Source organism: Hemiscyllium ocellatum, chromosome 30, assembly GCF_020745735.1.
Source record: "Hemiscyllium ocellatum isolate sHemOce1 chromosome 30, sHemOce1.pat.X.cur, whole genome shotgun sequence".
In the NCBI taxonomy this organism is placed as follows: Eukaryota; Metazoa; Chordata; class Chondrichthyes; order Orectolobiformes; family Hemiscylliidae; genus Hemiscyllium; species Hemiscyllium ocellatum.
Window position 1 is genome coordinate 7,164,411 of NC_083430.1, and position 15,764 is coordinate 7,180,174.

General features: G+C 38.9%; 1 protein-coding gene across 1 annotated transcript in view; it reads right to left on the minus strand.

The window, feature by feature from the left end:
• Window positions 1-15,764, minus strand: part of LOC132830132 (adhesion G protein-coupled receptor B2-like) — a 500,291-nt gene that overhangs the window by 228,602 nt on the left and 255,925 nt on the right. The window contains exon 16 of the mRNA XM_060847634.1: window positions 348-474. Coding sequence (XP_060703617.1) covers window positions 348-474 — 127 coding nt within the window. The remainder of the gene's footprint in view (window positions 1-347; window positions 475-15,764) is intronic.

Sequence of the window (15,764 nt, forward strand, 5' to 3'; positions counted from 1 at the left end):
ACAGGGGTGAGTATGTATGATACTACTAGCACAGCGTGTTAACGCTTTTAATTTTCACAACAATCTTTATGATACATGTTGAAATGAAAACCTTCATTTAGTGCAACATTTTGTATAAAAATACCTTGAGCCGTGATTTATTTTTTACGGCAATGTACATAACAAAGACATCCACAGAGTATGCGGTTTGTATAACATAACCTTAGTGATACAATACTGGCCTCTTTTCCAGGAATGCTCAACAGACACATAAGCTAATCTCTGAAATATACGAGAAAATATGAATTCCAAAACAGCTTGGAGGTGTGATATGCAATCAGGCGTTTTATGTTTTGTACAATACTCACCGAATCTCTCGGTTTCTGGGCTAAGATGGCGATAGTGGCCAGTTGATTACAAAGACATTTCGTGTGAGATGCTTGTGTTTGCACGGTTTCACATCCCTGAGGGTCCCAGCTCCCTGGACCAGAATCCCTGTGATAAAACAGACAGGGATGGAGAGATAGATACGAGAGATCAGACTGCAGCCTCCTTTCATTCTGCGTAAATGAGCGACCATCTAAACACTGTTCAGTGATAAAGAGGAAACACTGATATCAAGTGTTAGATCAATCATAACAGACATGACCCTAACATTCGCGCATCACCATAGGGCTCCCACACTCACTACTATTAAAAAACGCTCGTTAGTGAAACTATCCTTTCAGACCATGTTTAGTCTGATGACCGATGTCTTTTTCTCTTCATTTTTCCCAGCCCTTTCACTTCTCGGAACAACTTCTTTCCCAGATTGCCCTTAGTGCGTGTGAACGCACCGCTCGCAATGAGGACATTTTCGCCGGCACTCGCTCAGTGCTCAACCGAGAGCTGCTCAAGCCAGGATCGCTCCCAACTATCATCTGTACCGGCTACGGATCGCGCAGCTCCATCGACCCCCCTTCCCGGCAGCAAATGTTTTTACAAATGGCCTAGATAAGGCACCGTTCATTCTGCTTTCAACCAAGTACTTACGGACTGAAATATCAGCAACAGCGGACAGTTTGGCGATTCAATCGAGCAGGGACTATAATGCAATCTATCACTCGCTTTAATGACGAGTGTCTTCCAGCATCAAACCGGAGTATCTGGCAACTGTTCTCAACTCGACACGGTTTGATTCCGTGGCAATAAAATCTATTTGTTTTTAATGTAGCTCTTTTGGAAAACATAGGACTGCCAAAGATTGAACAATCTCAATTAGTCCTGACAGCTGGAGCAGTATGTGTCAAGAGAAAGACCGACATGAACTTCCAGGTCATAATTTTCTCTGACTTTTTGACAAAAGGAATAAACCTCCCCAAAAGTTAGGAAGGCCAAATATTTAGGGATTGTGCAAACAATGGCTACAATGGTTTCACAGCTCTGCATGTTGAGTATAAAGGAACAAACCAAAATAAACCATATTGGGATGGCAGGGCTGATGAAAGCTACCTTCACATCCTTCCTAATGGTGATACTCATAAGCCAACACAACATTCCAGCTGAGCCACACCAATGTACTATACAAGTTCAATACAACTTCTTTACTTTTGAACTTTATGTATCCAGTAATTATGTTATGATTCTAGACTAGTCAATTAACTTTGTAATATGATCTGGTTTGAGATCAACAATCCATTCCCTTTAAAATGGGCAAAATGTGATATCCAAACAATATACCACCGGTATGAAGCAACTAGATTCCACACAAATGACCATACTTTATCATATATGGTGAAAGTCACTGATAGTCACAGGTGACTATAGAAGCTGGCTCATTACACAGACAAGTGGTGAGTTTAACCTGAGAGTCACCACGCTTCAGAGGAATGGGACAGGTTGAGAAGGTGGGGCCTTGATGGTGACCTAGCACTGTAATACAATCTATATTACACATGCAACTTATTTCTAACACATTAAATTAGCATGCGGTAAATAAAGGTAATATATTGTGACCAAATACCTCTGGATTTCCAAGCAACTTCCCCCAAAACATTAAGAACATATTAACAGTCGGTGTGGACTGGTTGGGCTGAAGGGTCTGTTTCCACATTGTCGGGAATCTAATCTATAAAAATCTAATCTCCAAGAACATTGAGCAGGAGTAGGCAATTCAGCCCCTTAAACTTGTTCCATCATTTAATACAATCACGGCTGATCTCAAAGACTCAGAGACATACAGCACACTCTTTGTTCCAACTTGTCCATGTTGAACCAGACTTCTCAAATCAAACAACTTCCATGTGTCTGTGTTTGGCCCATATCCCTCTAAACGTTTCATCTCAATCTCAATTCCACTTCTGCCCTTTAATAAGTTATCAAATTTCATTAAACCCCAGATGATTGTAAGGTTTAATTTTGCAGAACTGGCCTTGAAATTCCTTCTCAAGAGCTGGACTGTCATGAACTATCTAGATGACTGCTCCTGTTATGCTTGATCGTCTACCTTTCTGGATCCACACTCCCCTAGACTTCAAGTGCACTTGAACACCTATTCACATGTTAAAAAAAAATCCAGCTCTTCATCAAATGGCGTCCTTTACCATCTAAAGATTGCCCTGGCTTTTCTAATTTTGCACAATTGCAACAAGTAAGGCTCAAAGGTAGAAGACAGTGGGTGGTGGTGGAGGGTTGTTTTTCAGACTGGAAGCCTGTGACTAGTGGAGAGCCACAAGGATCGGTGCTGGGTCCTCTATTTTTTGTCATTTACATTAATAATTTGGATGTGAGCATAAGAGGTACTGTTAGTAAGTTTGCAGATGACACCAAAATTGGAGGTGTAGTGGACAGTGAAAAAGGTTACCTCAGATTACAACAGGATCTTGACCAGATGGGCCGAGAAGTGGCAGATGGAGTTTAATTCAGATAAATGCGAGGTGCTGCATTTTGGGAAAGCAAATCTTAGCAGGACTTATACACTTAATGGTAAGGTCCTAGGGAGTGTTGCTGAACAAAGAGACCTTGGAGTGCAGGTTCATAGCTCCTTGAAAGTGGAGTTGCAGGTAGATCGGATAGTGAAGAAAGCACTTGGTTTACTTTCTTTTATTGGTTAGAGTATTGATTAGAGGAGTTGGGACATCATGTTGCAGCTGTACAGGACATTGGTTAGGCCACTGTTGGAATATTGTGTGCAATTCTGGTCTCTTTCCTATCGAAAAGATGTGAAACTTGCAAGGGTTTAGAAAAGATTTACAAGGATGATGCCAGGGTTGGAGGATTTGAGTTATGGAGAAAGGCTTGGGGCTGTTTTCCCTGGAGCATTGGAGGCTGAGGGGTGACCTTATAGAGATTTACAAAATTATGAGGGGCATGGATAGGATAAATAGACAAAGTCTTTTCCCTGGGGCCGGGGAGTCCAGAACTAGAGGGCATAAATTTAGGGTGAGAGGGGAAAGATATAAAAGGGGCAACTTTTTCATGCAGAGGGTGGTACGTGTATGGAATGAGCTGCCAAAAGAAATGGTGGAGGCTGGTACATTTAAGAGGCATTTGGATGGGTATATGAATAGGAAGGGTTTGGAGGGTTATGGGCCGGGTGCTGGCAGGTCGGAGTAGATCGGGTTGGGATATCTGGCTGGCATGGACGGGTTGGAGACGGAAGGGTCTGTTTCCATGCTGTACATCTCTATGACTCTAAGTGCTGCTTATGGCCTTTCAACTCCACTGTCTCAGTTTTATTGCTGATTTCATGCTCTGAGGTTTCTGAGCCACTCATGAGCTAGCTCCACCAAAATAAATCTTTCCATATGCTTTTTCCTGAGCCCCAAGTACACTTAGCTATTTAACTAATCTTGATGTCTCCCAGGGACTGCAGACTCATAGAATAATAAAATCCCAGTGTTGACTCAGTATAACTCGACACAGTGTTACGAAAATCAGCACTTAACATGGAATCTGCACCCGTCCCCTCTTCCAATTATTTGTGATCCTAGTTGCTTTTTAGTGACCTCTGAACTGCCCTGAGTGCCCAGCTAAAATGTCAACAAACTTTGGTTGTATTTGTCCTATTGCAGGGCAAAATTGAATGTTACCACCTAACTACTCTTGACCCTCTCTGTACCTGAATGTTACAACATTGCCACTTTCACAAAGTGTTGGCTTTCAACACATAAAATACTCACAATAAGAAGTAACTATCACAATAAAGCCTAGTTGGATTCTGTATGCTGTATTAACGATTCACTCTGCCTGTCCTATCACCTTCAACATAAACCGGGTGCCTCTGTTCTTGCATCCTCTGTAAGTTCCTTTCAATTTGTATTGTTTCTGCATTCTATCTCCCAAAACGAATAATTTCAAATTTCTATGCATTAAATCTCATCTGCCACTTGTTTGCCCATTCCATCATCGTATCTATACTATTTTGAAATTCCATACTACCATGTCATAACTCAAAACACTTTGATCCACGAGTGTTGAAATTATGCCCTCTACACCAAGGTCTTGGATTTTAGTATATACTTAAAAGGAAGAGTAGAGTACTGACACCAACTCCTGGGAAAATCCATTATAAGCCTTACTTCAGTCTCAAACATAACTCTTGGTTCTCTCACTAAAACAATTTTGAATCCATGTCAGCACTCCTTTTTATTGCACTTTTCTCATAAGCCTGATGTCATCAAATTCCTTTTTAAAGGTGAGATACTGCACATCAACAGGATTATCCTCATCAAAACCTCAAAAGCTCAACATGATTTTCCCAGAAATCTGTCCTGGGTTTCCTTAATTAACACAAATTTATCCAACTGACAATTAGCTTTGCCCCAAGTTACCATTTGTGGAAGTTTCCCACTGCCAAGGTTTACCTGACTGGGTCTGTAGCTGCCAGGCTGAACGTTATGCCCTTTCTTGAGCATAGTTTGCAAGGTCTAGTCCTTTGACATCACTCCGAGTCTAAGGAAGACTGGAAAATTACGGCCACTCTCACTACCCTTTTATGCATCTTATTTGATTCCAGTACAGTACAAACTTTCAGTACAGGATGCCTATCCAATACCTTGTCCTTATCAATTTAAAATCCTTTGAATGTCTTAATTACTTCAACTTTTACAACAACCTTCTTTAAGGATGCAAATTATACATTCGATCCTTGGCCATGCACCAGCCTCCATGTATAAGTCCCCTTTTGAGTACCTAATCAGCCCTCTCCTCCTTTTATCATAATGAGCAAAGTAACAGAAAAAGTTATGAAACTGTGCTTGTATGTACACTTACTCAGCAATAGCTTGTCACTAATGCTCAGGTTGGGTTCCGCCAGTCTCTAAATTTCATTATAACTTTAGTCCAAATGTGGGCAGGAAGGCTGAATGTTAGAAATTAAGGGATGAATGATTGCCCTTGATATTAATGCAGCATTTGACTGAGAGCCCAAATAAGATGGAAATCAATCGGAATTACAGGAAATTCCTATACTGTCTAGAGTCATTGCTAATACAAATAAGACGGTTGTGGTTATTAAAGACCAATCCCCTCATTCCCTGGACACAGTGCTGGAGTTCCTTAGGCAGTGTCCTAGATTCAACCCTCTTCAGCTGCTTTATTAAATACCTTTGCTCCATCACCATGTCAGAAAGTGGCACACTTGCCAGTGTTCAATCCCATTTGTAACTCCTCAGATATTTATGTAGTCCTGATCAGTTTACAGAAAAACAAAGACAATATTGAATTTTGACTGTGATGCGGCAAGTAATATTCATGCCAGTCATGTGCCAGGAAGTGTAGTATCATCTCTCACAAAAAAGATGTAACCATCCATCTGCATTACAATAGTTGGATTCGCCCCTCTGGGGACTGCCACTAACCAGAGGCATAAATGCTGTGGCTACAATAGCAGGTGAGAGCTAGGAATCTTGGGCTAGCAACTATTCCACAAATTTCCCAAAGTTTATACATCAACCAGAGTTAAATATCTGTTATGGAATAACCCACACTTGCCTGGTATGAAAGCTACTCCAACAACATAGAAGGCACCCAACGCATTCAGAATAAAATAGCTTTCTTCAATAACACTCTATTCACCATTTAAATATACCATTCCCTCCACCAATAATGCAAAAATGTAACAGCATATACTATCTGAATGGATCTCTCAAATTTCAAATTTAATGTTGATCTCGCTGTTTGCGCACCTTCTCTGCAGCAATAACTTTGTATTCTTCTCTCTGTTCTGTATCCTAATGCACTTTGTATGGTACCATCTGCTTGTACAGCATGCAAAACTATACTTTTCACAGTATTTAGCTACATGCAACAATAACAAATCTAATCAAATGAAATCTACCAGATGCACTGCAGTGATTCTCCAAAGTACCTTGAATAGTATGCTCCAAACTGTGATCACTACTAGATAGAAACACAAGAATAGGAAGAGATTGGGATCAGAAACTTTTGTGACTCACAGAGAATTCTGTCTTAAAATCATGTCTGTTCCTATACTGTCAACAGGTCAAAGTCCTGGAACTGCCTCCTCAATAACTCCGTGGTTACACCCACAACACAAAGACTGCAGTAGTTCAGGAATCTTCCCATACCAATATTGCCTAATGTTACATTGGCACAGGGTGAAATTTTGTGACATTGTTCTGAATTTTGACGTTACATGGTGCGAAACACATCAGAAAGAACTTAGACATACTAAATGCGAAAACTGGAACGATGCCAATTGGCAGTCTTTTATATATTACATTTTTAAATTTTCCATTGATTGGAAAAACATTATGAAGGTGTTTAATTTCAAATCATGTAAAATGATACAGTGAGGATTAGGAAATAAGACCCTTTAAAAGAGGGTGAACAATCAAACTAAACATCAGTGGGAAAAAGATATGAAAAATTAACCATCAATTTCCTTGGAGTGAATTTCACTCCCCAGGTGTGTCATACATGTTATCAAGCACACCCTGTGAAACCTAAGCATTAAAATGACCACTTGGGAATACTAAATGTTAATTCTGTTACTTATATCTACATGAATCCTCAGTTGTCTCTATGATATTCTGGCATTTGTGGGGTGTGCAATATCAAAACAAGAGTCATAACTTCATACTGTAGTCACAATTCCATCTTTCACAAAAGTTTACTTTATTTATATGTATTTTTAAAAAGAAACAAGACACAATTAACTACCTAAGATTGAAGGAGCAATATGTTATTTTACAGTTTTGACTATTTACCATTGGGACAATATTCATGCACTGTAAAATGATCTTTAATGATATTACACTGAAAATGGCTCAATATTTTGACATTGTTCTGATCAGAATAGCTGTGCTTAGTTGCTATGCCCATGACTGAGCATCCAAAATGCAATAAATTGCAGCTAACTGCCATATAGATTCAGAGTTTCCATTGATTGTAGCCATCTTCATTACTATCGTGCAGTGTCAGTGAATCATAAAATATTGCACCTCACAAGATATGAACATGTCAACACAGATTATGGCATCTAAACAATTCAGCTAGTAGTCTGAGAATGCAGACTACTTTTTCCGTTTAGTTACTAATCACATGAAATGTTTTATGTACAGTGTGCACATTTATCAGGGATTTCCTTACAAGCTAACTTGCAATTAATTCAAAATCTAAAAAACAATCAGTATTATGTTAAAAACTGTAAGGGGCTTTGTATTTTTCTTTTTGGATTATAAACAAAAATGGAAGTTTCCTACACTGGTTGAGAGCTGAAATACCAGGATAGTATTACAACTTTGAAAAAAAAGTCAAATGGTTCACAGTTTTAGCTGTGCAAAACAAAGTTGGTTTTCAAACCAGTGATGGAATACTTTGAAAGAAAGTGGCACCAAGAACCTTTTAGTTAGGCCGTTTGAGTCTGCCAGTTTGGTTGAGCTGCATTTTGTTACAAATCTGTAGATGCAGAGCAGCCAGAGTCATCCAGAACTTCAAACTGAAAACAATGACAATTGCTTTACAGACAACAGCATGTCATCAGTGCAAATTCTGTTCAACAAGGGATTTCGTCATGGGAATTAAAATAAAAATCATCAAGAATGGATACTGAATTTCAGTCCTCTGTTATCTTCAGCGAAAAAGCAATAGGGGAATGGACTGGGATTTTATAAATTTCTGTAAATGATTGCCAATAAGTATTTGAGCAATTATCAGACACAGGCAGAACAGGTTTTAAAAGAGTAAAATGACAATGAAATATCTTGCTAATTTCACTTTCTTACCAGCAAGGTCCATTTGACAGAAAATTAGTTTTAGTTTTAATTCTTGTTGCAATGATTGATTCATCACCATGAAAACAAAAAAAAAAATCTGTCATATACACATATAGTGCAGCTGCAGAAGAATCGCTCATTTTCTGATTCTAGACAATTGGGAAAAATGTGAGTGGAACTGGAAGAGAGAGAGATGGGTCAACCCTACAAGACTTAACTTATCAGCACCTGAAACATATGCCAATACATTTCCTACATTCAACACTAGAATCACATATTTAGTTAAGAAAGGGGTTAGTCAAAGTGATATTAACTTTTAATTGCAATTAAATGGATGCAGATTATTTAAATTCTATTTCATTTGAAACTGCTCATGAATAATTTTGTTTGCAAATCAATTCATTGAAGGAAGCTGATAGTAGCAATGTTTTTCATTTGTTACCCCTTGTCCCATCATTACACAAGCAAGGAAGTAGTGGATCTTCTCTTTAATCTGCTATGGTGGTCTGTCAAAGATGCTACAGCAACCCCTCAGCCAATTTGACTCATTGCATGTGATATAAAGAAATGACTGAAGGCATTAGGTCTGCAAAGGCTATGGGTGAATCAAGATTTACTGATAGAATGGATACATTTTAGAAAGAACACATCAGAAGCCAGCCTGTCATACAACTAGAAGGCACAAGTTAGAAGTGTAATCAAAACCTCTCCACTTGCCTGGATGAGTGCAGCTCCAAAAACACTAAAGTGATTGACAACATTCAAGAGGAAGTAGCCCATGTGATTGGTACCCCACTTATCACCTTCAACATTCATTCTCCCACCACCATTGCACTGTGGCAGCAACGCCTAACATGTCCATGATGCACTACAGTAACCAACACTCTTCTGGCAGCTTTTTCCAAACTCACAACATAGGAAAACCATCACCGGCACATTCTGATCCAGGCACACATCATCATCCTGACTGGAACTACATAACTGACTCCTTCATCATTGCTAGGTCAAAATCCTGGAATTTCCTTCCTAAAACTAATGTGGTGATCTCCTGGTATGGCATGGCCTGGTGATCTTGCTGCTAGGCATGGCGGTATCAGCCTAGCGTGGTGTCATCTCAGATTGGCCTGGTGGTCTCTCAGCTGCTCAGCACGATGGTCTCTCAGCCCAATGTGGCAGTCGTCTGGCCTGACTTGGCCTCATTGTGGACTTCTGGTCTCAAGGTGATTCCAGAGCCGTCACCCAGCCATGACAAACTCGAGATGAAGCCTGGGGTAGTTTAGAGTCAAGACCCAGCATTGACTGGAGGCTAGGTGCCAGTGTGGGTTAGATTGGTAGGAATGTCGAATTGAACTTTTTATTTCTCTATTTTCTAATTTATTCCTATAAGCTGCAATATTGGACTTTTTATTTCTTTATGTTTTCTTTTCCTCAGAACCTATACTGAATAATACTTGGGTACCTTTGTGCCTAAAATGTTGTAAGTGGTGACTTGTAAACTTTTCACTATATTTATTTGAGTACATGCAACAACAATGCTAAATCAAATTCAAAATGTCCATTGACACATCTGCACAAACACCAAATTAGGGAGGGACACAGCATCACTGGGGAATAGTGGAAGTGCCAATGCACAAACCTCTACTGGGGAGAAGAAGATGCTGTTGGTGGAAACCAGAACTAGATGCTTTCATTGTAGAGATGGTAGATATTCACTTCATAGGGCCAGTCTATAGAAAGAAATGTTTTAAAATCCTTTGAGTCTATTTACAAGCTCTTGGAACCACTGACTGACAATGTTGAAGGATATCAGCAATTTGGTGAAGGCTGGTTTAATAGATCCGTAAAGCTAAAACAGTCAAAGTCAGGTACAGAAAGAGATTCCATGGAAAGATATCCTAAGTCTAATGGTACTTGCTGTCATGAAAGCTATTACTGATTCTTTAGTGACAACATATAAGAGACTCAAAGGTAAAAGAGATTGAGTTGGGAAAAGTATGTTGACAGTTATTACACCCCTCACAGTGCTAAGGATCCTCCATATTATTCATCATGTTTTAGTGGCTGCCTCAAGAGAGGAGGGGAGGATTTTGAACACAAAGAAGTGTGTTTGAACTAGGAATGAAAGTAAATTAGGAAGTAAGGGGACAATAGGTTAACAGGACAATGTATAAGTTTTAGAAGCAGAACTAATAGGGCTTCAGATTGGTTCCACAGGCCGGCATCACACTGAGGGCTGAAGGGCATGTACTGCACTGTAATGTTCTATGTTCTAACTTCACAAAAGCTGAATTTTATAGAAGCTGTACATTGGTACACCAACAAGGAGAGTATTTGGAGGTAACAAAAGTATGGATGCGATTTTCTGTCAAAGATATGATTAAGATTGGCTAAATAACAAAAATGGATGTAGACAATCTTGTTGATAAGAGGGAGACAATTTGGTGAGTGTCTGTAAGAGCAACTCAGCTGGTCTCAATTCCCTGAGTTTTCCACACAGCCTTACAAATTTTTACCTTCAGCTGTTTATCAAGTTTTCTTTTAAAAGCCATGAAAGAATCAGCTTCCTCCACACTCAGAGACAGTGCATTTCAGACTCTAACCACTCACTGTATAAAAACAAATTCCTTGCTTCCATGCTTTTTTTTAATCAATTACCTTAAATTTATACCCCTTTGTACTCAATCCTACCACAAATGGGAACAGATTCTTCACATGTGCTCTATCCAAATTCTTCATGATTTTGAATACCTCTGCCAAATCTCTTCTCAACCATTACTACTCAAAAGAAGTTAAAAATCACACAATACCAGGTTACAGGTTTATTCGGAAGCATAAGCTTTCGGAGCACTGCTTCTTCATCAGATGGTTGTGGAGTATAAGATTGTAGGAAACAGAATTTATACCAAAAGTTTACAGTGTGATGTAACTCAAATTATATTTTGAAAAAGACCTGGATTGTATGTTAAGCCTCTCATCTTTTAGAATGGGCATGTTGGTTTCAGTTCTTTCATATGTAAATTCTAGAACTTTCTTAAAGTTACATTCTCAAGTGAACTTTAACAATAGGCCCAGATAATGCATTGAAAGTGTAAGGTGCACTGTGTGAGGGTGCCTGTGCCCCAAATGTTCAAACTGATTCTAATCTAAAAAAAGAGATTTACAGAATCTTACGTGGATTTAAGCAGTTTTTGAGCAAAATGCAATTCTGCAAGTACACATTCATTCCACACACTTGTGTGTGCGTGTGTATATGTGTGCGTGCACATGTGGGGGAGTGTGCGTGTGTGTGTGCATGTGCGTATGCGTGTGTGCGCGCGCGTGCGCATGTGGGGGAGTGTGTGTGTGTGCATGCGGCGGGGGTATGAGTGTCTGTGAGAAAGTGTGTGTATGTGTATGTATGAGAGTGTGAGTGTAAAGGAGTATAAGCCTGTGAGAGGGTTCTTGTGAGAATGTGAGAGTTTATGTGTGAGCGTATGAGAGGGTCTGCTTGAATGTATGGGCCTGTAGGAATGTGTGTGTGCACGCACATGTGTGTCCATGTTTGTGAGAGTGTGTGTGTGTGTGTGTGTGTGTGTGTGTGTGTGTCTGTGTGTCGCAGTGGGGTGACTTTTAACTTTGTACACCCCAATCCAACACTGGCACCTCCAAATCATTACTCTAAGGAAAACAACCTTAGCTATCCACATAATTGAAATCTCCAATCTTGGAAACATTCAAATAGCTAGCATACTTCCAGGAATGTTGCCAAGGAATTTAGAACTATCCCCCGCCAAGTCTCGAGCACCCTTAAGAATCAGCAGTCTTACACCATAATTGTCCCTTTAACTGGCACAATATTTGCAGCAAGTACACTTGCTTGTGATTGGAACTTCTGATCTACTAACTGCATGAAAACTCAATTTTGATTGGATTAGTTTAGAATACAGCTATTATCTCTGAGATCCTGACAGGGTCATAAAAAAATTCCCCAAATAATGGAGTATGTCTGAGCCAATGATATGTTCAACCAACACTCTAAGGAAGGCATGAATATCATTGTGGTATGTGGTGAGATAGTAAAGACATAAAAAGTTGTTCCCATTCATTCAGGCCATATGATCAGTGGTAAGGGTTGATATGGCTGCATGTGACTTGTCTATGATAAATAAAGATTTCACACTAGAAAGGTATGGAGAATAGAAGGGATCCACAGGAGCCCATGCTCAGATTGCCCTTAATTGTTATAGTAATAAACACAATCTTGACTTGAGAATTTAAGAGAAAGAAATCAAGTGATTCCAACTTGTGTTGAAGGGACAGAGTTGGAATTGTAGTGCAGTGACAGATACAGAAGAATATTTACCGGAAGATGGAATTGAAGATAAGAGCGAGGTGAAGTAATACATTGAGTGGATAAGAAAATAAATTACACCTGAAATGGTAAGATCCTAATCAGATGAGAGCATAGGCCACATAGACACAAACAATTTAAGCCACGTTAAGTTGCATAAGATCTTAGAATACTTTGGTCAATTTTGAAAAGAAAAAGCATGTGACTTGTCTATGAAATCATCCATTTTTGGCTTTTTTGTTTTGAGGTAAAATACTATTTCTTTGGTAATCTATTTCCCATTGGTGAAAATGTTATCCCACTAGATACTTCAATGAATTTGATGACACAGAAATTTGATTCCATGGTTATTATGAAGCAGAAGTGGTTCAGATAGAAATGCTCTCATGTGTTCAAGTAGGACTCTTTGGACCCCCTATAAAAAGCTTTGTGCCTAAATTGTATCTACACTGCCTTTCTTGACCCCAAATTAATTTACCATTATTTTTCAAATCCAAGCATTAAGGGAGACCCAGAAGTGATTCTAATTTTGTGCAAGTTATCTGCTTCAATAATAGCATAGTAGCTACTTGAATAGTAGCTAGTAGCAAAACTGTTGTGGGAAAAGGAGCGATACACAAAATACATACAATCCAAAAGATATGGCAATGCAACAGGAACAAAAATAATATTGCAAATACACAGTAAAATTTGGGAGTAATAAAAAATGAAATTTTATAATCAACAGAGTTAACAAGCTTTAACAAACCATGTCAAATAATCACGTCAATGTTTGGGCAGTGAGCTGTGTTATGACAAAAAGAGTCATCTTTAAAATTGTGATACATGAAATAGAGCCATTTATTTTGAATTTCAAGGTGAAAAACCAAGAACAAACCCTGAAAAATGCAAAGCCACAAATTAGTCATGCAAATTTATGCAGATAATTCTGTGACCCAAAGTCTGATTAATGGTACAGTAGCCATGACAATTCTTTAAAATTCATCAAAAGAAGGTTGAAATGAGGTAAGATCAGTTGCAGTTCTATTCAACAATTGCTCATTCGAAGTAAAATTTGGTTTGAGCAGACTGACCCATGTTCTTTCCAATCAGTATAAATAGGGTTTATGCACATTTATCTGGGATTATAGAAAAATGTGTTAAATTAATACATTACCATTCTTTCTGTTATGCAAATCAAGTTTATTATGATTATGTTAAGAGTTTCCTTAAAAAAAGACTGACACATTGACAGCAGCAAGTCTAGTTGTCTGTGTTGCACATGAGCTGAAAATAAAAATCACAGAGCATTTTTCAAAGTATTTTCCAAATAGTTGTCAATCAAGAATGTTAGAATATACAGACTGAATTCACACAGGAATTTCCTTGACTGTCCATTATAACTTTGATGGATGACACATTGAAACATTGGAAAAAAGAATACATGCTGGATCAGATTTTCCAGGGAGTGGCAATCTCACACAAAGATTGCTTTTTTATGAAAGAAGAGAGTTTTACTTTTTTTGAGAGGAAATTCTGACAAGAGCTCGCTAAGAAATGTGGACCCATATGTTCATTCTAACAGTTCTTTCTTAGTGTAGAACTGTCAGAAGGGGGCAAACGATGCCCCATTATCACAGCAGCCAGTTGCTGTTATCGGACATTTAAATGTCCTGAAAGCCACTTTGACGGCGCTGTAAAAGGGTATGTAGAGAAACAATTAGTTTGTTGGTCTAGGGGTATAATTTTTGCTTTAGGATGAGTTGTAGAAAAATACACAAGAGGTTCCTGAATCCGTTGGCAGGTTTGTGGGGGTTAGGTAGCAGGTGTGGTTCAGAGTTACTATTGGGTTCTGGGGTAAGGGTAGGCATTTTCCTACATCATTCCTTTGTTTGGGAAGTTTGACTTGTTTGATCCTGCTGTTGAAGACTGGGCCCAGTACGTAGAAAGAATGTGTTATTTCTTACCAGGCAGATTACATTGTGGTCAATGAAAAACAATGAGTATTTCTTCTGACAGCTTGTGGTGATGCAGTGTTTTCTGTCAGCAGGAGCTAAATTTTCCCTGAGGCACCTGATATTAAAATCTTTCAAGAATTGACTAATATATATATATATATATGTATGTATGTAAAGAATACTACAATCCAAAAGTCTTCTGTAATTTTGAGATGCTATAGCTTTTATTTAGCAATTTGAGAATCTGGGGAATCTGTACTGGGGTTTTTGACTAGGTAAAGATGACTGGCAGAAGCCTGAGAATTTGGTTTAACTCTTCATGAGATGCTTATAGAGGACAGGGCAGTGCCAAATTCAGTGCTGGGCACTAATACGAAATGCTTATAATTTCAAGTTAGAACACTGCTTTGGAGGCCAAAGAGCAAATGTGGATGCATTGAGCTACCTCTCATTAGCAGATACATCACTGGTGGTGATATTAAACTTTGGGAAATGCTGACAATATCAGACTTTGGACATAAAGATCCAGTTCTTTCAAAATTGTACAATTGATATTGATGGGAAAAACCAAAGGATTTTCACAGATTTAAAACCTTTTTGGCCTCGAGAGACCATAGAGGACGGCATATTGTTAAGGGTAGAGAGAATGATTGTCCCAAGCAAAATCTCCATTAAATCCTGGCGAACTCCACTGTAGCAATTTAGCAGTCTCCAAAATGAAGATATTGGCAAGAGTGATATCTAGTGGCCAGGCTTGGATGTAGACATAGCTGTATTGTTGGGAAAAGGCCCAGAGTTTCATCAAGGTCAAAATAGCCACCAGAAATTCCTCCTCATCTGTGGGAATGCCTACATAAACCTTGGACTCTGTTGCATATTGACTATTCATGGGTTTGGTGTTCTTCATCATTGGAGACACCCACTCAACGTTGTTGGATTTTCATAAACATGGGACAATGGAAAAACTTTGCACATCTTTTGCAAAAGAGTCCTGGAGTTGGTTACAGATAAAGGGTCATCGTTTACCAGCATGGAATTTGTTTTTTTAAGAAGTTGAATGGAATTTGACATAAAAGGACAGCTCCATACCACTCATCATCCAATGGCCTGGTAGAAAGAGTGGTTCAAACATTGAAGTCTGGATTGAAGAAAGAGCCTATAGCTTCACTAGTTATGTAACTGTCATGGTTCTCAGCGTTGATAAAGTGTGACGCTGGAAGAAGCACAGCAGGTCAGGCAGCATCTGAAAAGCAAGTTTTGGACATAACCCTTCATCAGGGCATGATACTCCACCAAGTG